Source organism: Pleurodeles waltl, chromosome 5, assembly GCF_031143425.1.
Source record: "Pleurodeles waltl isolate 20211129_DDA chromosome 5, aPleWal1.hap1.20221129, whole genome shotgun sequence".
NCBI lineage: Eukaryota > Metazoa > Chordata > Amphibia > Caudata > Salamandridae > Pleurodeles > Pleurodeles waltl.
Genome location: NC_090444.1, coordinates 1,592,682,761 through 1,592,710,206, shown reverse-complemented (window position 1 = coordinate 1,592,710,206; position 27,446 = coordinate 1,592,682,761). Strand labels below are relative to the sequence as shown.

Sequence of the window (27,446 nt, the reverse complement as noted above, 5' to 3'; positions counted from 1 at the left end):
CAAGTGACTCCCACAGTCCAGTGACTCTTCAGTCCAAGTTTGGTGGAGGTAAGTCCTTGCCTCCCCACGCCAGACTGCATTGCTGGGAACCGCAACTTTTGCAGCTACTCCGGCCTCCGTGCACTTCCGGCGGAAATCTTTGTGCACAGTCCAGCCTGGGTCCACGGCACTCTAACCTGCATTGCACGACCTCCTAAGTTGTTCTCCGGCGACGTGGGACTCCTTTGTGCGACTTCGGGTGAGCACCATTTCACGCATCCTCGTAGTGCCTGTTTCTGGCACTTCTGTGGGTGCTGCCTGCTGCTGAGAGGGCTCCTTGTCTTGCTCGACGCCCACTCTGTCCCCAGACGCAATTGGCGACATCCTGGTCCCTCCTGGGCCACAGCAGCATCCAAAAACACTAACCGCACGATTTGCAGCTAGCAAGGCTTGTTGGCGGTCTTTCAGCGGGAAAACACTTCTGCACGACTCTCCACGGCGTGGGGGATCCATCCTCCAAAGGGGAAGTCTCTAGCCCTTGTCATTCCTGCAGAAACCTCAGCTTCTACTGTCCAGTAGCAGCTTCTTTGCACCCACAGCTGGCATTTCCTGGGCATCTGCCCATCTCCGACTTGCTTGTGACTTTTGGACTTGGTCCCCTTGTTCCACAGGTACCCTCGACTGGAAATCCATTGTTGTTGCATTGTTGATTTGTGTCTTTCCTGCAGAATTCCCCTATCACGACTTCTATGTCCTTTGGGGAACTTTAGTGCACCTTGCACTCACTTTTCAGGGTCTTGGGGTGGGCTATTTTTCTAACCCTTACTATTTTTTAATAGTCCCAGCGACCCTCTACAAGGTCACATAGGTTTGGGGTCCATTCGTGGTTCGCATTACACTATTGGAGTATATGGTTTGTGTTGCCCCTATCCCTATGTGTCCCCATTGCATCCTATTGTAACTATACATTGTTTGCACTGTTTTCTAATAGTATTACTGCATATTTTGGTATTGTGTACATATATCTTGTGTATATTTGCTATCCTCATACTGAGGGTACTCACTGAGATACTTTTGGCATATTGTCATAAAAATAAAGTACCTTTATTTTTAGTATATCTGTGTATTGTGTTTTCTTATGATATTGTGCATATGACACTAGTGGTACTGTAGGAGCTTCACTCGTCTCCTAGTTCAGCCTAAGCTGCTCTGCTAAGCTACCATTATCTATCAGCCTATGCTGCTAGACACCCTATACACTAATAAGGGATAACTGGGCCTGGTGCAAGGTGCAAGTACCCCTAGGTACTCACTACAAGCCAGTCCAGCCTCCTACATTGGTTGTGCAGCGGTGGGATAAGTGCTTTGAGACTACTTACCACTCTTGTCATTGTACTTTTCATAAGAGAAAAATATACAAAACAAGTTCAGTGTATGTACACCTAACCAAAAAGTTTTGCATTTCTTTTCTCACCTCTTTTCTAAAGTGCTGAAAAGTACCTCTAAACTTTCTAAAAAGTTCTTAAAAGTTTAAAAAGTTTTTTTTCTGTCTTTCTAAAAGTTCTGAAAACTTTTTTCTCTTTTTCTATCACTTAAACTCTTTCTAAAAATGTCTGGCACACGCCAAAATGTTGATCTGTCCAAACTTGCATATGACCACCTTAGGAGCTGGAAAGGAGCAAGGAGTCTCTGTGTAGAAAGGTTTGAGTGTAGGGAAGAATCCTTCTTTGGAATTATTGCTTAACATGCTTCGAGAACAAGATAAGGCCAAAAGGGCCCCATCTGTTGAAAAAGTAGCTAATGGTTCCCAATCAGATCCAGGGACTCCCCTAGGAAAAGATTCAGGAAAGAAAGTTCATAGCCTGCCCATTACTAGACAGTCTAGCATAGTTGGTACTGAGGTTGAGTCACACCATACAGATAGTGTTGTCTCACATCATAGCAAGAGCATTCATTCTCACCACAGTAGAACTGATGTTTCTGTTAACCAAGCTGTTAGGATGCCTTCTGTAAGGGACAGGTCTCCTTCTGTCCATTCTCGCCACACTTCTGTGTCAAGGAATGTCCCTCCCACCCACCGTGATGACAGATTGTTAGAAAGGGAGCTCAATAGATTGAGAGTGGAACAAACCAGACTGAAGCTCAAGAAGCAACAGCTGGATTTGGATAGACAGTCCTTAGAAGTAGAGAAGGAGAGACAGAAACTGGGTTTAGAAACCCATGGTGGCAGCAGCAGTATTCCCAATAGTCATCCTGCAAAAGAGCATGATTCTAGGAATCTGCACAAGATAGTTCCCCCTTATAAGGAGGGGGATGACATTAACAAGTGGTTTGCTGCATTTGAGAGGGCCTGTGTTGTACAGGATGTCCCTCAAAGGCAGTGGGCTGCTATCCTATGGCTATCATTTAGTGGAAAGGGTAGGGATAGGCTCCTTACTGTGAAAGAAAGTGATGCCAATAATTTTACAGTTCTTAAGAATGCACTCCTGGATGGTTATGGCTTAACCACTGAACAATACAGGATAAAGTTCAGAGAGACCAAAAAGGAGTCTTCACAAAACTGGGTTGATTTCATTGACCATTCAGTGAAGGCCTTGGAGGGGTGGTTACATGGCAGTAAAGTTACTGATTATGATAGCCTGTATAACTTGATCCTAGGAGAGCATATTCTTAATAATTGTGTGTCTTATTTGTTGCACCAGTACCTGGTAGACTCTGATCTGACCTCTCCCCAAGAATTGGGACAGAAGGCAGACAAATGGGTCAGAACAAGGGTGAACAGAAAAGTTCATACAGGGGGTGACAAAGATGGCAATAAGAAGAAAGATGGTGAAAAATCTCAAGATAAGCATGGGGATAAGGGTAAAACCAAAGATCCCACTTCAAATCTTAAACACTCTTCAGAGGGTGGGGATAAAACTAATTCTTCCTCTTCTTCTCAACCTGCACACATTGTGCTTTGTGTGTAAAAACAGAGGCCATAGGCCAGGGGATAAGTCCTGTCCAGGTAAACCCCCTGAGCCTACCACCACTAATACATCAAGCTCTAGTGCCCCTAGCAGTAGTGGTACTAGTGGTGGGACTGCTGGCAACAGTCAAGCAAAGGGTGTAGTTGGGTTCACTTATGGGTCCATCATAGAAACTGGGGTAGTCAGTCCCAAGACAGTTTCTGTCACACCTAGTGGCATTGGCCTTGCCACACTGGCTGCTTGTCCCCTTACAATGGAAAAGAACAGGCAGACAGTTTCAATAAATGGTGTTGAGGCCTTGGCCTACAGGGACACAGGTGCCAGTATCACTTTGGTGACTGAAAACCTAGTGGCTCCTGAACAACACATCATTGGACACAGTATAAAATTATTGATGTCCATAACTCCACTAAGGTTCTTCCCTTAGCTATAATTCAGTTTAGTTGGGGTGGAGTTACTGGCCCTAAGCAGGTGGTGGTATCACCTAGCTTACCTGTAGACTGTCTCTTAGGTAATGACCTAGAGGCCTCAGGTTGGGCTGATGTAGAGTTTTATGCCCATGCAGCCATGCTGGGCATCCCAGAGGAATTGTTCCCTCTCATTTCTACTGAAATGAAAAAGCAAAGGAGAGAAGGCCTGAAAACTCAGGATCCCTCTCCATCAACAGGTAAAAAGGGTATCACAGTATCCCCTAACCACCCTGCCATTCAGGATACCATTCCTGTGGTGGGAGAAACCTCTCCTGGGGTGTCACCTGTTTCAACGGAATCATCAGCTGGCAAAGCTGTACTCCCTGAGGTAGAAGTACCTCTCTGTGGGATAACTAACATTGGTGACAAAAAGAGCACCATTTTAGTTAACATGGAGCATCCCTCCAACCCTCCCAGAGAAACTTTAGTGCAGAAACTCTGCACTGCCTCACAACACTTAGGACAGCATCCCTGCCCTAGTGTGGAGCTCATAGGACAGCATCCCTGCCCTGCTCCAACCCAAGAGAAACAGCATCCCTGTTCTCTCTTCCAGCCATATGGACAAAGTTTTTGCCCAGCTATGGCTTTTCTGAGACAGCATCCCTGTCTGGCATTTCCATCACTACAAATAGGTTCAGTGGGCAATTCCCACTGCTCTAAACTAAAACTTACTGATAGAAACTCTGAAAATACATCTTCACATTGTTGCTTAGCAAAAAAAACTTCAAACAGGGTGGTTTACATCCCCACAGGGAAGTAACCATATAGTGGATGATAAAGGGAGTAACCAGTCTATTGCAGAGCTACTCTCTACTTATCACCACTTAGACAATAAAGTCTCAACTGGCCAAGGTTAGCCTTATTGTCCTTCGTTTGGGGGGGGGTCTGTGAGAAAGTAGCCTCTTTCTAGCCTTGTTACCCCCACTTTGGGCCTGTTTGTGAGTGTATGTCAGGGTGTTTTCACTGTCTCACTGGCATCCTGCTTGCCAGGGCCCAGTGCTCATAGTGAAAACCCTATGTTTTCAGTATGTTTGTTATGTGTCACTGGGACCCTGCTAGTCCGGACCCCAGTGCTCATAAGTTTGTGACCTATAGGTATGTGTTCCCTGTGTGATGCCTAACTGTCTCACTGAGGCTCTGCTAACCAGAACCTCAGTGGTTATGCTCTCTCTTTACACATTGTCACTAACAGGCTAGTGACCAATTTTACCAATTTACATTGGCTTACTGGAACACCCTTATAATTCCCTAGTATATGGTACTGAGGTACCCAGGGTATTGGGGTTCCAGGAGATCCCTATGGGCTGCAGCATTTCTTTTGCCACCCATAGGGAGCTCTGACAATTCTTACACAGGCCTGCCACTGCAGCCTGAGTGAAATAACGTCCACGTTATTTCACAGCCATTTTACACTGCACTTAAGTAACTTATAAGTCACCTATATGTCTAACCTTTACCTGGTAAAGGTTTGGTGCTAAGTTACTTAGTGTGTGGGCACCCAGGCACTAGCCAAGGTGCCCCCACATGGTTCCGGGCCAATTCCCCGGACTTTGTGAGTGCGGGGACACCATTACACGCGTGCACTACTTATAGGTCACTACCTATATGTAGCTTCACAATGGTAACTCCGAATATGGCCATGTAACATGTCAAAGATCATGGAATTGCCCCCTCTATACCATCCTGGCATAGTTGGCACAATCCTATGATCCCAGTGGTCTGTAGCACAGACCCTGGTACTGCCAAACTACCTTTCCTGGGTTTCACTGCAGCTGCTGCTGCTGCCAACCCCTCAGACAGGCTTCTGCCCTCCTGGGGTCCAGCCAGCCCTGGCCCAGGATGGCAGAACAAAGGACTTTCTCTGAGAGAGGGTGTCACACCCTCTCCCTTTGGAAAATGGTGTGAAGGCAGGGGAGGAGTAGCCTCCCCCAGCCTCTGGAAATGCTTTCATGGGCACACATGGTGCCCATTTCTGCATAAGCCAGTCTACACCGGTTCAGGGACCCCTTAGCCCTGCTCTGGCGCGAAACTGGACAAAGGAAAGGGGAGTGACCACTCCCCTGACCTGTACCTCCCCTGGGAGGTGCCCAGAGCTCCTCCAGTGTGCTCCAGACCTCTGCCATCTTGGAAACAGAGGTGCTGCTGGCACACTGGACTGCTCTGAGTGGCCAGTGCCAGCAGGTGACGTCAGAGACTCCTTCTGATAGGCTCCTTCAGGTGTTGCTAGCCTATCTTCTCTCCTAAGTAGCCAAACCCTCTTTTCTGGCTATTTAGGGTCTCTGTCTTTGGGGATTCTTTAGATAACGAATGCAAGAGCTCATCCGAGTTCCTCTGCATCTCTCTCTTCACCTTCTGCCAAGGAATCGACTGCTGACCGCGCTGGAAGCCTGCAAAACTGCAACAAAGTAGCGAAGACGACTACTGCAACTCTGTAACGCTGATCCTGCCGCCTTCTCGACTGTTTTCCTGGTGGTGCATGCTGTGGGGGTAGTCTGCCTCCTCTCTGCACTAGAAGCTCCGAAGAAATCTCCCGTGGGTCGATGGAATCGTCCCCCTGCAACCGCAGGCACCAAAGAACTGCATCACCGGTACCCTGGGTCTCCTCTCAGCACGACGAGCGAGGTCCCTTGAATCCAGCAACTCTGTCCAAGTGACTCCCACAGTCCAGTGACTCTTCAGTCCAAGTTTGGTGGAGGTAAGTCCTTGCCTCCCCACGCCAGACTGCATTGCTGGGAACTGCGACTTTTGCAGCTACTCCGGCCTCCGTGCACTTCCGGCAGAAATCCTTTGTGCACAGTCCAGCCTGGGTCCACGGCACTCTAACCTGCATTGCACGACCTCCTAAGTTGTTCTCCGGCGACGTGGGACTCCTTTGTGCGACTTCGGGTGAGCACCATTTCACGCATCCTCGTAGTGCCTGTTTCTGGCACTTCTGTGGGTGCTGCCTGCTGCTGAGAGGGCTCCTTGTCTTGCTCGACGCCCCCTCTGTCCCCAGACGCAATTGGCGACATCCTGGTCCCTCCTGGGCCACAGCAGCATCCAAAAACACTAACCGCACGATTTGCAGCTAGCAAGACTTGTTGGCGGTCTTTCAGCGGGAAAACACTTCTGCACGACTCTCCACGGCGTGGGGGAACCATCCTCCAAAGGGGAAGTCTCTAGCCCTTGTCGTTCCTGCAGAAACCTCAGCTTCTACTGTCCAGTAGCAGCTTCTTTGCACCCACAGCTGGCATTTCCTGGGCATCTGCCCATCTCCGACTTGCTTGTGACTTTTGGACTTGGTCCCCTTGTTCCACAGGTACCCTCGAATGGAAATCCATCATTGTTGCATTGTTGGTTTGTGTCTTTCCTGCAGAATTCCTCTATCACGACTTCTATGTCCTTTGGGGAACTTTAGTGCACTTTGCACTCACTTTTCAGGGTCTTGGGGTGGGCTATTTTTCTAACCCTTACTATTTTCTAATAGTCCCAGCGACCCTCTACAAGGTCACATAGGTTTGGGGTCCATTCGTGGTTCGCATTCCACTTTTGGAGTATATGGTTTGTGTTGCCCCTATCCCTATGTGTCCCCATTGAATCCTATTGTAACTATACATTGTTTGCACTGTTTTCTAATACTATTACTGCATATTTTGGTATTGTGTACATATATCTTGTGTATATTTGCTATCCTCATACTGAGGGTACTCACTGAGATACTTTTGGCATATTGTCATAAAAATAAAGTACCTTTATTTTTAGTATATCTGTGTATTGTGTTTTCTTATGATATTGTGCATATGACACTAGTGGTACTGTAGGAGCTTCACTCGTCTCCTAGTTCAGCCTAAGCTGCTCTGCTAAGCTACCATTATCTATCAGCCTATGTTGCTAGACACCCTATACACTAATAAGGGATAACTGGGCCTGGTGCAAGGTGCAAGTACCCCCAGGTACTCACTACAAGCCAGTCCAGCCTCCTACACTTACTGGATAGATCAATATCACTGACCGCGGCCCTTGGATGCCATGCTTGGTTACGTTCCTCTGGCTTTTTGGGAGATGTCCAGGCAAACCTCATGGAGATTCCCTTCGATGGGTCCCGCCTATTTGGCGAAAAGGTAGACTTGGAGCAGGTGGCACTTTAGGGACTCCCCAGCTACGGCCAAGTCCTTGGGCCTCTCTGCTACCCCTTGTCAGCAGTCTGTCTATCGCCCCTTTTTTGGCTTCGAAAGGGGCGTGGCACCACACCATCCTCAGACCAGCCACCATCCTGCCCCAGGACAATAGCTTGTGCAAGGGATGTGGTCGTGGTGCCTTCAGAGACCCAGAGTGAGGGCCGTGATGGCATTCACTGGGGTTCACTATAAACATGCCGAAGTCACACCTGACTCCTTCTCAGACGCTCACTTTCATCAGCGCTGTTCTGAACACAGTGCAGTTTCAGGTCTATCCTCCCAGGCAGCGAGTCAGGGATATTCAGGTTATGATTCTGTTGTTTTGGCCTCTATCCTAGATTTTAGTGAGACAGACTCTGAGGCTGCTGGGCCTCATGGCCTCCTGCATCCTGTTAGTAAAACATGTCAGATGGCATATGCAGGATCTGCAGTGTGACCTGAGGTTCCAGTGGACGCAGCATCAGGGAACTCTCTCCAACACGGTTCATATCTTAGAAGTGGTGATTAAAGAACCACGATTGGGACAGAGCCAGACTGCTCTCCCTTCCCCTACCAGTTTCACAGTAGTGACAGATGTGTCAATTCTGGGGTGGGGTGGCCATCTGGGAGAGGTGGAGATCATTCTCTGGCAGAATCCGGACTCCATATCAACTTACTGGAGCTCTGGGTGATCCAGCTAGCATTGAAGGCAGTTCTTCTAGTTGCAAAGTGGTACTGCAACAAGCAGGGAGGTGTGGGGTTGTGGACCCTTTGTTAAGACAAGACGGGAACAGCTGGGCATAGCCCTGGTGATTCAACACCTGGCAGGTTCTCTGAACGACACAGCGGATTAGCTCAGCCGTCGATGACTAGCAGATCACGAGTACGTTTCCATCCGGAGGTGCACAAGGACTCTTTCAGCAATGGGAAAGGCTTGGTTAGATCTGTTCGCCTCTGAAGAGATCACGCAATGTCGGCAGTATTGTGCGTTGGAGTTTCCAAGACAGCACTCATTCTGCAACTCTTTTTGCTGCAAGTGGAGCTCAGGCCTCCTATACGCCTTTTCACCCATAGCACTTCTGCCCAGAGTTCTCAAGAAGATCAGGAATGACTGGTCCCAAGTAATCCTTGTGGCTCTGGACTGTGCACGGAGAGTATGGTATCCTGAGCTTTTGAAAATGAGCATCGATCCTCCAATCAGTCTGCCTCTTCTGGAAGATCTTCTGTCGCAGCAACAGGGGAAGGTTCTCTACCCGAACCGGTGAACTTTGCGCCTTCATGTGTGGAGATTCAGCGGTGGCAGTTAACAGCCTTCGACCTTCCTCCTGAAGTCTGTAAAGTTAATCTGGCACAGCCAGACGTCCCTCCAACAAGACGGTATACGCCTGCCACTGAAAATGCTTTGAAAATTATTGGACCAAAAGATCTATTGATCCTCTTTCTGTAACTCTCTCTGATATTCTTCTGTTTATTTTGTCCCTTGCCCAGCAGGCCTCTGCATTGGGCACACACAAGGGATATCTTTCTGCTTTATTGCCTTTTCTTTGGCTGCCCGATCAGCCTTCGTTATTCAAATGGCCTATTGTAAATAGATTCCTTAAAGGGCTTGTACATATGTTTCCTTCTACACCCTTTGTCATGCCTCAGTGGGATTTAAAACTGGTTCTCACTTTTCTCATGTGTGCTCCCTTTGGGTCTTTGCACAATTGTCCCCTCCGGCTGCTCACCATCAAGACAGCCTTCTTAGTGGCAATAACATCTGACAGGACAGTGCGTAAGATGCAGGGCTCTTTCGTCTAAATGTCCATATCTCACCATGTTTTCTGACAGAGTAGTGTTTCGCACTTGTGCCTCTTTCCTCCCTAAGGTGGTGACACCATCTCACCTGGGTCAAAACATCACCCTGCACACCTTTTTTGCTCCCCGGCATCCCTGCAAGGAAGAGGAGTGACTCCATTAACTGGACCCCAAAAGACCGTTGTTCTACTTTGACAGCACAAAAGAGTTCCAGGTGCATGACCAACCCTTTGTGAGGTACGTGGGAGCAAAGAAAGGTCCAGCAGTGCAGAAATGAAGCATTTTGCGCTGGGTCGTTCTCTGCATAAAGGTCTGCCACACTCTGGCCAAAAAGCAGCCTCCAGCCTCCTGAGGGCTTGAGACCTCATTCCATCAGAGGTAAAGCTGCTAACAGTGCGTTAGCAATAGGTGTACCAGTCCTGGACATCTGTCAGGATGCAACATGGGCATCTTTGCAGACATTGGCCAAACACTACTGCCTGGACAGTCAGGTCCGCAGAGAAGGGCACTTTGCCCGTTCGGGCCCACAGAACCTTTTAGTTTGAGATAAAGTTGTCCACAGCCCACCGCCAGGAGGTTATGGCTTGGCTATCTATTCTAAAAGGTAAGGAATCTGCAGCTAGAAGTCTCTATCAGATGAACAAGTTACTTACCTTTGGTAACGCATTATCTGGTAGAAACTATCTATCTGAAGATTCCTTACAGCCACCCATGCCTCCCCACTCTGCAGACTCATTTACTAAGGTTAAGGATTGTCCCTTTTATGGCATAGTTTTTCACACAGACAAAACTGTTGGTCCTTTCCATGGCTCTGAGCTTCTGGCATGGAAGTTTGTGGAAAAGTACTAGAGTACGCGTGCCTATATGGTGCCTTTATAGGTGACTGTGATGTCACAGATAGCTCCAATGAAACCGACACCACACGGATCCCAACAACGCCACCTAACAGCGCACGCAAGGGTATTGCTCAGCAAAAGTTCTGGATTCCAGGCTGAAGCCTGGAAATTCCAAAGGTAAGGAATCTGCAGCTAGATAGTGTCTCTACCAGATAATGCATTGCTGACGGTAAGTAACTTGTTCGTTTGGGCTAAGATTTACAACAACTTTGTGTCTTGTCTTACTTTTTTAATGCACACCCAATAGGAAACCTAGATTGCATTGGCTTATAATTAAAAGTAAAGGAATGCAGTTCAATGCACTGCTGTGTGTTCTTTCTGCGACAAGAGGGCATTCCATGGGTGGAGTATGGGCGTTCCCATGCATCTGCCCCCTATTTTGACACAAGGCCACGTCTACAAAGTCTTGTAGACATGGATTTGCACCAAAATCCTGCACCGTTCTAATTATTGCACATTTAGACAGATTTTTGTGTGCTTGTAAATAACACATACATAGAGCAAAAGCTTGTAAAGCTATTCAAATTTCACAGGAGCAAGGAACTGTAAAACCCCTGTATTTTCCAGGTGTCTGTTTTGATCTGTATTTGAATATTTCACACTTACAGAGTGGAATGTACTCATGCAGGGCGAAAGCTATGTGTAGTAAGGGCTTGGCCACCTAAGGGGATTTGGGTGTGTAGAGGTAGTCGGCTGTCCATGAAGGCGTCTCTACAGGGTGAAGACACTGCATAGTAGAGACTTGGCCACCCATGTCTCACTGATTGCGCATGAGAGGTCAGCTATCCATAAAGGGTTTAACATAGGCCGAGGAATATGCATAGTAGGAACTTGCCCTTCTAAGGGGGCTTGAGTGCCTGGAGGGATTGGGATCTCCATGAGGGGATTTACACAGGATAAATAACGTGCACAGCCATTTTCTTTTGGTTCCCCACAAAAGGTCTGTTATTTACAAAGAATCAGGTAGAGGGTTAAGTCTGTGCATAGTAAGCGCTTGGGCCACCTAATTGGCCTTGGGTATGTGGAGGGAATGGACTCTGTGAAGGGTTGTGAACAGAGTGAAGGATGTGAATAGTAGGGGTGGCCACTTAAGGGACCTCTGGTATCTAGAGGAAGTGAACTTTCCATGGAGAGGCAGATGGTGAAACTTGTGTGAGGCAGGTACTTACCTTTGCATGTGTCATTCTTTCCCACAAGAGGCCCACTATCATAGAAGATTTCAGTGTAGGTTGAAGGCTGTGCATGGTAGTGCGCAGCAGAGGTCTGACCACCTAAGGGGGCTGAGTATCTGGAGGGAGTGGCATTGTCATGAAAAGTTGTGTATAGGGTGAATGGAGTGCGTAGAAGAGAGAGGGACATCTTAAGGGGGCTTAGGTGTCTACAGAGAAGACCGTGAACAGAATGTACTTGCTCACCTGTGCATGCTTGGTTTCCCAAGAGAGATCAGCTATCCTCAGTGTTGAGTAAAGGGCAAAGGATGTGGGTAGTATAGGCTTGGCCACATGGGGCGCTTGGTTGTCTGGAATGAGTGAGCTCTCGACTAAGACTTCTGTACAAGATGAAGGAAGTGTACAGTAGAGTTTATTTTGTTATTTATGTGCACAATTGTGCACAAGAGGTCGGCTGCCCACAAAGGATCCAGTACAAGGTGAAAGCTGTGTGCAGCAGAGAGCTGGCCACCGAATGTGACTTAGGTGTGTGAAGGACATGGGATATCTATAAATAGATCTGTACACGGAGACAGCTGTGCGTAATAGGGGCTTAACCATCCTCATCTCATGGATTGCATACAAGACATCGGCTACCAGCGAAGGATCTTCAACAGGGCGAACACTGTGCATAGCACGGGGTTTAGCCACCTATGAAGGCTTGAGTGTCTAGAGGGAGTGGGCTGTCCGTACAGACTCCTGCACAAGAGGAAGGCTGTGCCTAGTAGGGGCTTTACCACCCCGTCTGATGGTGCACTAAAGATTACCTATTTGCGTAGTTCTGTTCAAGGCAAAGGCTGTGCATTGTAGGGGCTTGGCCATCCGTCTCTCGTTGATTGCGCAAAAGAGGTCAGCTACCCACAAAGTATTCCCTTAAAGGGTCTCAGGTCTCTAGACGGAGTGGACTCCATCACTTGTGTGCAAAGTAGCTTGTGTTTTTTTTTTAAACTTCTTTCAGAGGTTCTGCAGTAATCCCGTGGGTGCCTCATGTTATCTTGAGAAGTCCTGCAGTACCACAATAGTAACGCTGGGTCCTGTGAGTCAGCAGGACTAAAATCTTTTTTTCCTTAATCTTCTTGGACTCCCCCAACCTGCTTTTGGCCAGGAGTACACTTTGGCTCCACTAGCCTGCCTCCGTGCCCCTGACCACACTGTTTGCCGTTGAAACGAAGTTCGAGGCCCTCCACCACCCGCCTGTGCCTCATCCCTGGAGCCTAGTGGTAGGCGTATCTAGTGTGCTTTATACTTTGTATTTCGTTTTTTGTAACTTGTATTTCGTTTCATGCACTGTTTTTGACTTTACCTGCGCCCTTTTTCTGTTCCGCTTTGTTTTACCCACTGTGTTTTTGTCCGTTTTCATATCCGGCTCTTGCCGGTTCTCCCGACCCTGCTGCTGCGTCCCCTGCGGCCCTCCCCCCTTGCGCCACCCTTGGACTCTCCCCTCCCACCTCCCAGCTGCTCCTCCCTCCCACCTCCCCTTCTTAATGGTGCCCGCTGCGTGGCCACGCAGCGTGTGTGCCAGAGGCAAGCCCGTCTGTGCCTGTCCGGGCCTAGCGCACGTCACCCTGGTCCAAGTTTCTCCGACCCCCCGAAGCACCACTACTCCTCTACAGAACTCTATGCCCTCAACCCAGGCCAGCACCCCACCTGCGCCCAGGCCAACCTCAAACACACACACGGACCATTGACATGCCACTCATGCCATTTGTCCTGCACTCACACTAATACCAGAAACACCAACAAGCACCGCAATAACACCAAACCCCGCTATCACCTTAACTGCATCCTCCTTAACACCGCTCCGTCCACAAGCATGCCACCGAGCTTTGGGACCTGCTCACAACAAACTCTCCTGACATCGCCTTCCTCACTGAAACATGGATGAACCCCTCATCAGAACCCGACATCACCATAGCCATCCCAGAAGGGTACAAAATCACCCGCAGAGACCGCATAAACAAACCAGGAGGAGGTATGGCCATAATACACAAAAACACCAATAAAATTTCCACCAACACCAACGATACCCTAGACAACGCAGAACACCTACACTTTTAAATACACATTAACACCACCCTTAGAGGAACCCACATCTACAGACCACCAGGAACCCGCCCCCCATTCTGCGACTCCATCGCAGATACCATCAGCTCCCACGCCCTCACCTCCACAGACTACATACTCCTTGGTGACCTCAACTTTCAACTGGAAAGCACCTACGACTGCAACTCCACAGCCCTGCTGGACAACCTCACGAACCTCGGCCTCAAGCAACTGGTTACTTCACCCACTCACTCAGCGGGACACACGCTAAACACCATCTTCACCTCCAGCAGCCACATCACCTTCACTCACACCACCTTACTCCACTGGACTGACCACCACTGCATCCACTTCTCCTTCTTGAAACCCCCCACCCACCACCAACAACACACTCCACCCTACCACAAGTGGAACAAGATCTCCAAAGAACACCTGATCTCCAACCTCACACAAGCTCTACCTCCCATCACCAACGACCCCAACACCGCCGCCCACAGCCTCACACAATGACAAGCAACCTGCGCAGACTCCCTCGCCCCTTTGAAAACAAATAACACCATCAAGACCGCCCCCTGGTTCACCACAGAACTCCAGGCTTCCAAATAAGAATGCCGAAAAATTGAGAAAGCCTGGCGCTAAGAACCCTCAATGAGCAACTTCTCCGCCCTCAAAACAGCCATGCGCAAACACCACCAACTCATCCGGACCACCAACCAGTCCTTCTACAAAGAACGAATAGACAACAACACACACAACAGCAAGGTACTCTTTGCCATCGTCAAATAACTCACCAAACCCAAATCCAGCACCATCGACCCTCCACACTCCCAAGACCTCTGCAACTCCCTCTCAAACTACTTTGACCACAAAATCGCAGACATAAACAACAGCTTCACAGCATCAGCACCCACCATCACCACAACCAACACAACCAACACCACAACACCATCCTGCACCAACTACCTAAACACCTGGACCCCCACCAACGACTAAGGAATCGGCAAAGCCATGAACTCCATCCACTCAGGCACCCCAACAGACCCTTGCCCCCACCACATTTTCAACAAGGCCAGCCAAATCATCACTCCCCAGCTCTGTGCTGTCATCAGCAGTTCCTTCGACACCGCAACCTTCCCAGACGTTTGGAAGCACGCCGAAGTCAACGCTCTTCCCACAAAACCCTAACCAGACCCGGAAGACCTCACAAACTACCATCCCATTTCTCTTCTCTCCTTTCCCGCAAAGGTCGCTGAGAAGATAGTAAACGCTCAACTGTCTCGCTTCTTAGAAGAAAACAACATACTCAACGCCTCCCAGTCTGGATTCCGCAAGAACCACAGCACTGAGACCACCCTCATCGCCTGCACAGACGACATCAGGACCAGAGTGGACAAGGGCGAGACTGTCGCCCTCATCCTCCTAGACCTCTCTGCAGCTTTCAACACTGTATGCCACCAAACCCTCCGCGCACTCCTTTTTGACGGGGAATTCACCACAAGGCCCTGAACTGGCTCACCTCCTTCCTCACCGAAATAACCCAAAGAGTTTGCCTCCCTCCTTTCCAGTCTACAGCCACCAAGATCATCTGTGGGGTCCCCAAGGATCCTCCCTCAGCCCCACCCTCTTCAACATCTACATGGCTCCTCTCGCCAAAATCCTCCGCCCCCACGGCATCACCATCATCTCATACGCAGACGACACCCAGCTCATCATCTACCTCACCAGGAACCCAGCCACCGCCAAGATTAACCTGCACGCCGGACTCCTCGACATCACCAAATGGATGACAGCAAACCACCTCAAATTAAACTCAAACAAAACAGAGATCATCATCTTCGGCCCCAACAAGACAGCATGGAACGACTCCTGGTGGCCCACCACCCTCGGACCACCGCCAACACCCACCACCCACGCACGCAACCTTGGCATCGTTCTAGACACTTCTCTCTCCATGATCCAGCAAATCAACGCCATATCATCCTCCTGCTTCAACACCGTTCGCATGCTACGCAAGATTTTCAAATGGATTCCTTTAGAAACAAGAAGAACAGTCAATCACGACCTCATTAGCAGCAGACTGGACTACAGCAATGCCCTCTACGCAGGGACCACAGCCAAGCTTCAAAGAAAACAGCGAATCCAGAACGCAGCCGCACGTCTCATCCTCAACCTCCCTCGCTACAAACACATATCCACCCACCTAAGATCCCTACACTGGCTGCCCATCAACAAAAGGATCATTTTCAAAATCCTCGTCCACGCTCACAAAGCCCTCCACGACACTGGACCGGCTTACCTCAACGAACGAGTAAACTTCCACATACCAACTCGACAGCTCTGCTCTGCTGACCTCGCGCTCGCTACAGTCCCCAGCATCCAACGCACCACCTCTGGTGGCAGATCCTTCTCCCACCTCGCCGCCAAGACCTGGAACTCCCTCCCCACCAACCTATGCAAGACCCAGGACATCCTAACCTTCTGAAAGCACCTTAAAACATGGCTTTTTGAGCAGTAACCGGCAACCCCCCCCCTCCCAGCGCCTTGAGACCCTACCAGGTGAGTAGTGCGCTTAAGAAATTATTTGATTGATTGATTGACTAACCTGCCACCTTATATCTTATTTTTTTCAGTTTCAGGACAGAGGGACCGAGTCCCATGTCCTGTAATGGCAGCTGAAACATCTGTTGATAATGTAACAAACCAATCAGACTGATCAGTTTATAAGGACCAAGGTGGCTGAAAAGCAAAAAAAAGCCCTCTGGGCCCATCCAATCATTCCTTTTTTTCTAAATTTACCACAACATGGGAGTACTGCAGTACTCCCGTTGGTCCAACTATCCAGACATAATTAACATTTGAACCTTAGTTTCTTTAAAAAAAAATGGTTGAACAGAATTACACCAAATACCTTTGTGCCAAATTTGGTGCAATTCTATTTCACTCTTTTTTCTAAAACGCCCATTAAAATTCCTATGGGAAATTGCAACAAAAACACGTTTTGCACCCACTGCTTTTTCCCAGCACCTGCTTGATGGATCACACTGAAATCTTCCAAGGAAGAGCTGAGACAGATGAACGTTTTTGTTTGGAACATTTCCTGAAAGTTGATCAAATAGCTCAAAAGTTAATAGCAAAACAAAAAATGCTCTTTCTGTGGAACCTCAAACCTAATTAGAACTACACAGCGGCTGCCATCACTGTGTTTTTATATATATATATATATATATATATATATATATATATATATATATATAGAGAGAGAGATATACGTATGCAAGAGAGATACTATATCTATATGGAAAATGTCACTTACCCGGTGTACATCTGTTCGTGGCATGTAGTGCTGCAGATTCACATGCTATGCATGATTCTGCCATCTAGTGTTGGGCTCGTAGTGTTACAAGTTGTTTTTCTTCGAAGAAGTCTTTTCGGAATCACGGGATCGAGTGACTCCTCCTCTCGGTCATACTGAGTATGGGCATCGACTCCATTGTTAGATTGTTTTCCCGCAAAAGGGTGTAGGAAGGAGTGATAAAGTGTAAGAATATAAATGTTGTATAAAAGCAGTGAGTAAAAAATAGATGTCCATGCAAATGTAAATGTATCTACATATATACAAATGATAAAACGTACGACTACAGGCTCCCGGGGAGGAGGGAGGGTGCATATGAATCTGCAGCACTACATGCCACTAACAGATGTACACTGGGCAAGTGACATTTTCCATTCAATGGCATGTGTAGCTGCAGATACACATGCTATTCATAGACTACAAAGCAGTTAATCCTCCCAAAACGTTGCAGTGCCTAGCCTGCAGAAGTTGAAGTTGTTTGAAATAATGTTCTTAAGACAGCTTGCCCAACATTGGCCTGTTGCTTTGTAAATACATCTACACAATAATGTTTTGTAAATGTACGAGGAGCAGACCATGTGGCAGCTTTACATATGTCTGCCATTGTTATGTTTCCTAAGAATGCTATAGACGCTCCTTTCTTTCTAGTAGAATGTGTTCTAGGTGTGATCAAAAGTTGTCTTTTTGCCTTAATGTAACATGTTTGTATGCATTTAACAATCCATCTTGCTAATCCTTGTTTAGAGATAGGATTGCCTTTATGTGGTTGCTGAAAGGCAACGAAAAGTTGTTTTGTTTTCCTAAATTCTTTAGTTCTATCTACAAAGTACATTAGAGCTCTTTTGAGATCAAGAGTATGAAGGGCTCTTTCTGCAACTGAGTCTGGCTGTGGAAAGAAGACTGGCAATTCCACTATTTGATTTATGTGAAAAGGTGATAATACTTTTGGTAGAAATTTGGGATTTGTTCCAAGTACAACTTTATGTTTGTGCACTTGGAAAAAAGGTTCTTCAAGAGTGAATGCTTGTATTTCACTAACTCTTCGCAAGGAAGTAATAGCTACTAGGAGGGCAACCTTCCATGTCAAAAATTGAATCTCACAAGAATGCATGGGTTCAAAAGGTAGGCCCATGAGTCTGGTGAGTACGATATTTAGATTCCAAGTAGGAACATGTGGTGTTCTAGGTGGAATCGTACGTTTTAATCCTTCCATGAAGGCTTTCATAACTGGAACTCTGAATAGAGAGGTGGGTTGAATAGTCTGCAAATATGCGGATATTGTAGTAGGATTAATTTTATTGGATGAGAAAGCTAGATTTGATTTCTGCAAATGAAGTAGATAGCATACAATATCTTGATTGATGCTGTAAGTGGATCAGTATTTTTAGATTGACAGTAGTACACAAATCATTTCCACTTGTTAGCATAACATTGTCTAGTGGTAGGTTTATGTGCATGCTTGAGCACTTCCATACATTCTAATGGAAGTTTTAGGTATCCCAAGTTCTATGACTTCAGGAGCCAAATCGCTAAGTTGAGAGCACTGGGGTTTGGATGCCTGATTTGGCCTTTGTTTTGTGTTAACAAATCTGGTCTGTTTGGAGGTTTGGATTGAGGTACTACAGACAGATCCAGGAGTGTGGTGTACCAATGTTGTCGTGCCCATGTTGGTGCTATGAGTTTCACGGTGAGAGATGTGTGATGTAGTTTGTTGACCAGAAAAGGAAGTAGTGGGAGAGGTGGAAAAGCGTAAGCAAATATCCCTGACCAACTGATCCATAGAGCAATGCCCTTGGATAGGGGCTGTGGGTGTCTGGATGCAAAGTTTTGCATTTTGCGTTTTCGTTGTAAATAAGTGTATTTCTGGTGTTCCCCACTATTGAAAGTACTTTTGAAGTACCTGAAAGAGAATCTCCCATTCGTGTGTCTGTTGGTGGGTCCTGCTTAGGAGATCCGCCAGCTGATTGTGTATACCTGGAATGTATTCTGCTAATAGATGAATGTGATAGTGAATTGGCCCTTTCCATATTGTCTGGGCTAAAAGGGACAGTTGAGATGAATGTATCCCGCCTTGTTTTTTCAGGTAATACATGGTCGTCAAATTGTCTGTTTTTATCAGAACAATCTTGTGTTTGAGAAGGGGTTGAAACGCTTTTAGGGCAAGGAACACAGCTAATAATTCTAAATGGTTTGTGTGAAAATTTCTCTGTTTCAAATTCCATTTCCTTTAAATGGTAAGGTTGTTGAGATGAGCTCCACAACCTATCAATGATGCATCTGTTGTTATTGTGGTCTGGGGCACAGGGTCTTGAAATGACCGCCCCTTCTTTAAATTGCTGAGATTCCACCATTGAAGGGACGTGTACGTGTGGCTGTCTAACAGCACAAGATCTTGCAACTGACCCTGTGCCTGAGACCATTGTTGTGAGAGGCATTGTTGTAGTGGCCTCATATTGAGTCTTGCATTCAGTACTATTGCTATGCAAGATGCCATCATTCCTAGAATTCTCATGATAAATTGTACGGTGTATTGTTGATTTGGCTGTATTTTTGGTGAGATTTTGGAAAGCCTGTATCCTTTGTGTATTTGGATACGTTAAGGCTTTCTGCTTATTTAAAATAGCACCTTCGTAAGGTTGTACCTGTGCTGGTTGAAGATGAGATTTTTGGTAGTTGAGAGTGAACTCTAGTATATATAGGGTCTCTATTACGTATTGAGTGTGTGTTTGGCATTGTATAAAATTGCATGATTTTATTAGCCAATCGTCTAGATATGGAAAGACATGAATCTGCTGTCTTCTTAGGTAGGCTGCTACTTCTGCTAGACATTTTGTGAATACCCTTGGAGCTGTTGTTATGCTGAAAGGTAGAACTTTGAACTGATAATGTTTTCCTGCTATGACAAACCTGAGGTATTTCATGTGAGCTTAATGGATGGGTATATGGAAATATGCATCTTTGAGGTCTAAAGCAGTCATGTAATCTTGTTTTTGTAGTAGTGGAATGACATCTTGCAGAGTTACCATGTGAAATTGTTCTAACAGGATGTATAGATTTAGAGATCTGAGGTCTAGGATGGGCCTGAAAGTGCCATCCTTTTGGGGAAAAGGGAAGTATAATGAGTATATTCCTGTTTCTTTTTAAGAATGTGGGACCAATTATATTGCTTGCTTCAGTAGTAGCGCTTGTACCTCTTGTTGTTATAAAACATGGTGTTCTGGGGACAGTCTGTGGTAACGTGGAGGAATGTTTGGAGGGGTAGAAATCAATTCTAGGCAATAGCCATTGTGGATAATTGACAACACCCAATGGTCTGTGGTGATGTTTTGCCAATGAGAGTGGAACTGCTGTAGTCTTCCCTCCACAGGAGATGTGTGGGATTGAGAGATGGTAAATAAGTCTCTGTTTTGATGGTGTAGTGGCTTGTTTTGAGGTTTGGAAGTTGCCTCTAAAATATTGGCCTCTGTAAGACCCTCTAAATCCCCCTCTCTGGTATGGTTGCTGCTGCTGTTCTTGCTTTGCTTGGGAGGTAGAAGCCTCAGAGGATTGTGGCTTGAATCCTCCTCTAAATTGTTGCCTGCGAAAGGAGCCTCTATTCGGTGTAGTGTATATTGCTCCCATTACTTTAGCAATATCGGAGTCTTTCCTCATGTTTTTTTATGGTCTTAACGACCTCTGGACCAAACAAATGCTTTTTATCAAAAGGCATGTTAAGTACTGCCTGCTAGATTTCTGGTTTTAAACCAGAAAAACTTAGCCATGCATGCCTTCTTATAGTAATGACAGTATATGACACTTCTGGCTGTTGTATCTGCAGCATCAAGGGCAGACCATATCTGATTATTGCTTATGGCCTGACCCTCCTCTACAATCTGCTGTGCCCTTTTCTGATGTTCCTTTGGGAGGTGCTGTAGGAATTCTTGCATCTCGTCCCAGTGGGCTCTATCGTGTCTGCATTGCAATTTGCAATTCGCCATTGGTTGGCTGCCTGCGTGGCCACTCTCTTGCCAGCTGCATCGCATTTCCTACTCTCCTTATCAGGGGGAGGAGCATCCCCTGAGGAATGGCTATTAGCCCTCTTTCTAGCCATACTCACTACCACTGAGTCTGGAGGAACCTGGTGTGCAATATAATCAGGGTCTGTAGGAGCAGGTTTGTATTTTTTGTCAATACGAGGAGTAATTACTCTAGCTTTGACTGGCTCACTAAAAATTTGGTCTGCATGTTTACCCATTCCAGGGAACATAGGAAGGCACTGATATCTAGAGTGGGTGGATGATAGAGTGTTAAACAGGAAATCCTTCTCTAAGTGTTCAGTGTGCATAAGCACCCCATGGTAAGCAGCTGCCCTGGAAGCAACCTGCTTGTATGCAGTAGTGTCCTCTGGTGGAGGAGGCTTGGATGGGTATAAATCAGGGTAATTATCAGGAATAGGATCTGGGTCATACAGATCCCAAGGATCCACTGTATCCCCATGTGAATACTGTCAATACGTTGGTGAAGGCAACAGTGGTAGGCTGGTGGGTGGAGGAGAAAAGGAAAGCTGTGGTGAATGAGGAGGAGAAGTAGGGGCAGGTGCTGGCTTCTTCTGTTTATAAATTTTTGCTGGTGGATGAGCAGTGTCTAATTGTTACTGAAAAGCCAGCTTCCTTTTGGTTTGAAGAAGAGGAGCAGTACCTATTCTGCCAGTCTCTTTGTGGATGTGAATCCTGGATTGTCTCTCATCCATAACTTCAAGGATAGGCTGAATCTCAGTGTCCTCATCAGAAGGTCTGTAAGATTGTTCCTGCAGTGATTTCCAACTTTGTTTGAGATGGCTCGAAAGTCCTTGCTCTTCTGAATAAGATTTTTTCGGTTCCGAAGATGGAAGCTTTTTCGGTCCCGAAAATGGAGTCTGTTGTTTTGGCTCCAAAGCAGGGCGTCGAGGCCTCGACTCCGAGGAGTGAGGACGCTTACTTGAGTCCGAGGCAGAACCCTTTACAGATTTACTCAACTCCGATGTCAACGGAGGAGTGGCCTTTTTCGGCGCCGAACCCGAATATCGGTCGATGATAGTCTTTTTTCGGGTCGAGCCTTGGCCCTCTGGCAGTAGTGTACCAAAGGCCTTCGATGGTTTTTTATATGTGGGCGTAGGGGCAGACATACTCACGTGCTGTGTAACAGTGATAGGCCTATTCTTCCGAATCTTGTTCGGAGTCAGTGTCTTGGATGGAGACCGCTGTCTGCGCCTGGTCTTCCTCCATGACGTCGAGATGTTCTGTACTTTGATGCCATCTCTAATCTTCTAGCTCTCCGATCACGCAGGATCTTCCTAGATCGAAACGATCAACAGGCCTCACAATCTTCTTCTTTGTGATTGGGAGAAAAACACAGATTACAAACCAGGTGTTGGTGTGTGTAGGTAAATTTAGCGTGGCACCGAGGGCAAAATCGAAATGGAGTCCAATCCATCAGGCTTCCACATGGAAGGCCCAAACAGGCCTGAGTTGGGTACACGCACCCTGAAGGGTGAAAATCTAGATTCTGATGGTACTATCGATTTGAGACTAGATGGAAACGTGACTGAAACATAAGAAGTTGGCATTGAACGTGTGAGATAAAAATGTATATTGGTTATGTGACATTGCCTTGCTAAAGGGGCAAAGCAGTAGAACCTAAGCCAGGCAGTGAACAAACTGGCTGTCAGTCCACAGAACTCCATTAACCCTCTCACTCTAAGCCACTTTTTGCAGCCTTCAGTCCCTGGCAAGGCCATGGCGGACCCTCACAGAGATGGTCCCAAGTGGCAGACCGGGGTAGTGTTACCAGAACAGACTGCAGGTTTAAGGAGGCTAGAATAAGTTCAATGGACGTTTTTGTAATTGCTGTAAATACCCAAGTTTGTGTGCAGTAGGCAGACAGGGATAGTGCTAGTGGTGAGAGAAGAGCTATGTCTGCATTCCCATGTGTGGATGTCCCACAACACTCCTATGGAGAGCAGGAGAAATCAACTAAGTGAATATGAAGGCTCCGGTTAGACCTTTATGTATCGGGAAGTTGGTGCACCAGGTGCCAGAGGAATGAGCTATGTGGGGAAGTGTTCCCACAAGGAAAGTGACTGGGTCTGAAAGGCCTCCACTCAGACTGAAGTCTGGGTATTTCCAGATAGTGGAAACAATGGTTAAAACACAAGAAAGGGCAAGCAACCCACAGACTCCCAGGGATGATGCTCCATGGTTACGAGGATGAGGGTCTCTAGGCAAGCTGGTCATGCAATGCCCAGAAGGAGAAGAGCTGTCTCTTGACAACACAGTGGAGAAGCTTGATAAGATGGAGAGTAGTATAGTTTATATGGAGGGGATGGAAACAAAAGTGGTGGGATGTGAGGCTACAATGAAACCTATAGAGGCCAAAAGGGAGGAGGTAAAGAGCAGGGCAAGCTAAGGAGACTCGCACCTCGCAGGGCACACAGAGGGGCAGATTAACATATCATGTGCACTCTATCCCTTGAAGGCCAAATAAAGCTCTAGCAAAATGCGAGAATGGCAAAGTAATTTGTCTCCAGAGTTCCCCACTTATATCGCTTAAGAAATCAGTTACTAAGGTTGTACAGTTATTTTTTGGGAACATTTAAACTTGCTGGGCTGTGAGATATATAGTGATCCGAAAGGCGTATAGGCTCCCCATGCTTCTCCATGACTTTCTCAAAAGTGATTATCTTGATATTGGGGGATATTACCCTCCAGGAGAAAAAGAAAAAAAAGTGAAATGTGACAATGATGAAACAATTCCTTTAAATGAATAAGAAGAGAATCCACATTCTTCCTGGATTTGGCACAACCACAATCACAAGCAGCGTCAAAGCCAACAGGTCTCGTCTTGTTAACTGATTTATTTTGCTAACGGTTTTTGCCAATGTTGCGCAGCATCTTCAAACAATAAATAAAGATTTTAAAAAGTGTGATGACGGTGAGGTAATGCTGCTTGCTTCGTTGTTCTGTAGCGCATGCATGATGACATACACACATGCACGCATCATCACACATGCATGTGTTACTGTAATGACAAGCAACATTTTCTCTCTCTCTTTTTTTTTTTTATTACCAATCCAAGATGGTGAACACCACTTGTGCAATCGTGGATCGCTAAACCAAAAAAAAAAAAATGTTAACACAAATGTCTGTTCTGCATTATGGATCGACCTGAAAGGAAATGGCAGTTGTTGTTGGGCCCAACACAAATTTAAAAAGTATACTTAAAAAAGTTTGGTGCAATGCATGAGCAAGGCAGGAAAAGCACTTGGAGGTGAGAAAAAGGCTTAAAGCAACGGGGGAAGAGCAGCCCTGAGCCCAAACCAGTCCCCGCCCCTGCTGGTGCACTTTAAGGAGTTCTTGTGTGCACTTTCCCGCTGTTATTTCAGACCCATGGCACACAAGAATATTTTTGTGGGTTTTCCAACATATATTCACTAAAAAAATAAAAAACGTTCTCCAAACATCACTTCATTGGGCCTTTAAAGCGCACTCAGTGCATGGAAGGCCTAGAAACTAAAAACAGGTGCACCCAGTATTCAGGTAAGTATCTGGGGCACCGGAATCTGAAAACCTTTTCATCAACATCCTGTCCTGCATTGTGTCAAAGAAAAGAACAAAAGTGCAAACCCCTAAAATGAATCACATTTCCTGTCTATGACACTGTATGAGGGCATGATAAGAAGTTAAAGAAGTCTAGGCTGCCAGAGGGTCCCTTCTACTCCATCTAGCTATCTCAAAACAGCAACTGAAAAGGTGGCAGAATATGATGAAGGGGAGAGTGCGGGTCAGAGGAGGTGGAAGGCACTGTCTTCGGTCATACTGTGATCAGGACTATGAACACGGGACTTTGGACTTCAATAAAGTAGAAGCACTTACAAAAGCCAATAGGTCTTATCTATACAAAAGCTACTAGCTTTGACAATGTCCTTAAGCGGCTTTGTACAGCAGCTCGGTTGTTCAGCATGGCTACAAGTAAAGTTAATAAAAAAGAGCTATGACCCGGCAAACACTGATGCCTCTCAAAATGCTTTCTTTTCTGGGTAGGACAGGCAAGCAGGGAAGGGGGTGGGATATGAGCAAGCAAGGACGGCAGCGAGGTGTAGGGGGGCAAGAGGGAGCAACACAGATGTTGGATGGGAGGGCAAGAAGCAACATGGGAAATAAGTACTTCAAGCAGGGGATGAACACCGATCAAGAGGACTCAATCTCTGCATGGAGCATGCACCAGAAAAGAAACAGGAAGCGACAACTTGCATGCACTGACAAATTAAGAGGCAGTGTAAAAAGACGACTGTTAAGCCAATGAATGGCAAGCAATGAGCGAGCTCCAAGCCTTCCACTGTAAACAATGGGCCTGATTACAACTATGGAGGAGGTGTTAATCCGTCCCAAAAGTGACGGTAAAGTGACGGATTTACCACCAGCCATATTACGAGTCCATTATATCCTATGGAACTCGTAATACGGCTGGTGGTATATCCGTCACATTTGGGACGGATTAACAACTCCTCCAAAGTTGTAATCAGGCCCAATATCTCTTGCATGGGACAGCGCATGTAGCACATGTGCTGGCCTCTGACTTGACCTGAAAAAAAGACAGCTAAAAGTGCTTTGCGTGAAATTTATGGATTTAAACACTACTAATCTTTGCTGTGGCACAGAGGTATTTAATGGCAAGTCTTATGCTTTCTCACAAACTGAGGAGCTTCAAAACACGAGGGGCAGTTAGCATCGTACTACAACTCAAAAATTATGCTTATTTAATAGCCGGCAATTATAGTAAACATGAAGAATAAAAGTACAATAGCTAATGCAAAATTAAGCACACGAAAGCTAGATATTTGTTGCAAAAATATATTTGATTCAGTTTAATACAAGTCAAATAAAAAAAAGCTGTAGCTCAGAATTTCTAGACTATAAATCGAGTGGAGGAACCGGAAGTGTAGGCAGAAGGGATATGGAAGACCTAACTCTTCATCAAGTACAAAAAAAGCTGCAGTTTGCTTTGATGAAGAAAATAAATTGCGCTATTGAGGGTTATTAGAAAGAGGCATATGTGTTTGGGGGTGACAGGACCACAACATTTTTAACAGATCTGAGATTCTCTAGCACAAAATGTTTTATGGATGTTTGGAATCTGCTATTAGAGTCTCAGAAGGGAGAACCGATATCATGGTCAAATCTTATTTTCATAAAACATTACACTGAAAGACATGTATGTATGAGAAGACACTGACAACCGAACCATTCACTCATATTTACCAGGTAGATTGGCCTCCATCAGATATTTTATACACAGGAGGTTAGGATGAAGAAAGCAGCTTTCAGTTACTGGAGGAAACCTTGGCAAGTCTAAAAAAGCAGCAAGCTGAAACATCTTTTTCTTTATTGCAGTGTACGAGGGCAAACACTGAAAAACAAAACATAACATTTTATGATTGCTAAAGTGTTTTCAAGTACAATTTTATATGTAAACACCAGAGAAAACACTTGGTGTTCAAATGACATATTATCTTATCGTTTCGCACTTGGTCAAAATACAGTGATTCTACGTTTTTTACTTTTCTTCTTTTAAAAGGAACTTAACAATTTAACAATCTGTCAACACTCTTTTATGAGGGCAAAGAGGAAGTGACAGCCTTTGTCAAAAATATTTAAGCTACGAGAATAGAAATATACAAATCAGGAATAAATAAAAAATAATTATGTATATATTTTTCCACTAACATAAATAAATGACGTTATAGTTGCGCGACAAAGTGACACAAGACCTAACATTTTAAAACCACAAGAACCCTGAAATTCACCAGCGGATGAGCTATCTGTAACTTGCTGATTACATCCCTCATAACATGTTAAATTACATAACATGTTAAATTACATCATGGATGACATCACTAACAACATTTCAACCTACATTCTTTTATTAGTTTCTCCAGAAGCCACTACTTTGAGGAAGTGCATGCAATAGGATGGAAAATGCCTCATTTTTGCATCACTTTCATCCCACTGTTGACACAGCACGTCCTTTGGAGCAGTCAGTTGGCCCTCAGCCGCTCCATTTTTCTGCATCTCAGAACAAACAATGCAGTTGCGATACATAGCCTTAAGGTGCTTCCACATCCCACTGGTTCCCAATGAATATTGTCCTGCTTTTCATAGATGGTTTCCCAAAGTGCATATAACCTCGTGTGCACTTGTTTGGCCAACTGAAAGGTAGTAAAACTGCCACGCCACTTACTCGTTCTCCAGCCTCAGTTGTTGTGGTGCTGCTGCTGAAGTAGATGGAATGACAATGTTGTCATCTTCTGATATTGCACCAGTGAGAGAATTGATGGATGGTGTGCTTGGTGTCTCTCTGTGTCCAGATTTCTCTGGACCCTTGGTGGGCCGTGATTGCATTTACACTAAACTACCTACTGCCTCTCAAACACAACTCTGGTAATAATGTTCAGAAAAAATATATTGAGGCCGTTTACAATGGCAGTGGGCTTATGTTTTCATTACTGTTCCCTGAGTGGCCAATCACATGGCTGCTTATATTTGTAATATTTTTGGTGTCCCATAAGTCTCACAACACTCC

The 27,446-nt window shown here is 46.0% G+C and overlaps 1 protein-coding gene across 3 annotated transcripts in view; it reads right to left on the bottom strand.

Annotated features, from left to right (window-relative positions):
• Positions 1 to 27,446, bottom strand: part of TAF1B (TATA-box binding protein associated factor, RNA polymerase I subunit B) — a 638,950-nt gene that overhangs the window by 343,343 nt on the left and 268,161 nt on the right. For all 3 annotated transcript variants that reach the window (XM_069235908.1, XM_069235910.1, XM_069235909.1), the window contains one exon: positions 26,126 to 26,273. In XM_069235908.1, the coding sequence (XP_069092009.1) occupies positions 26,126 to 26,273 (148 nt within the window). The remainder of the gene's footprint in view (positions 1 to 26,125; positions 26,274 to 27,446) is intronic.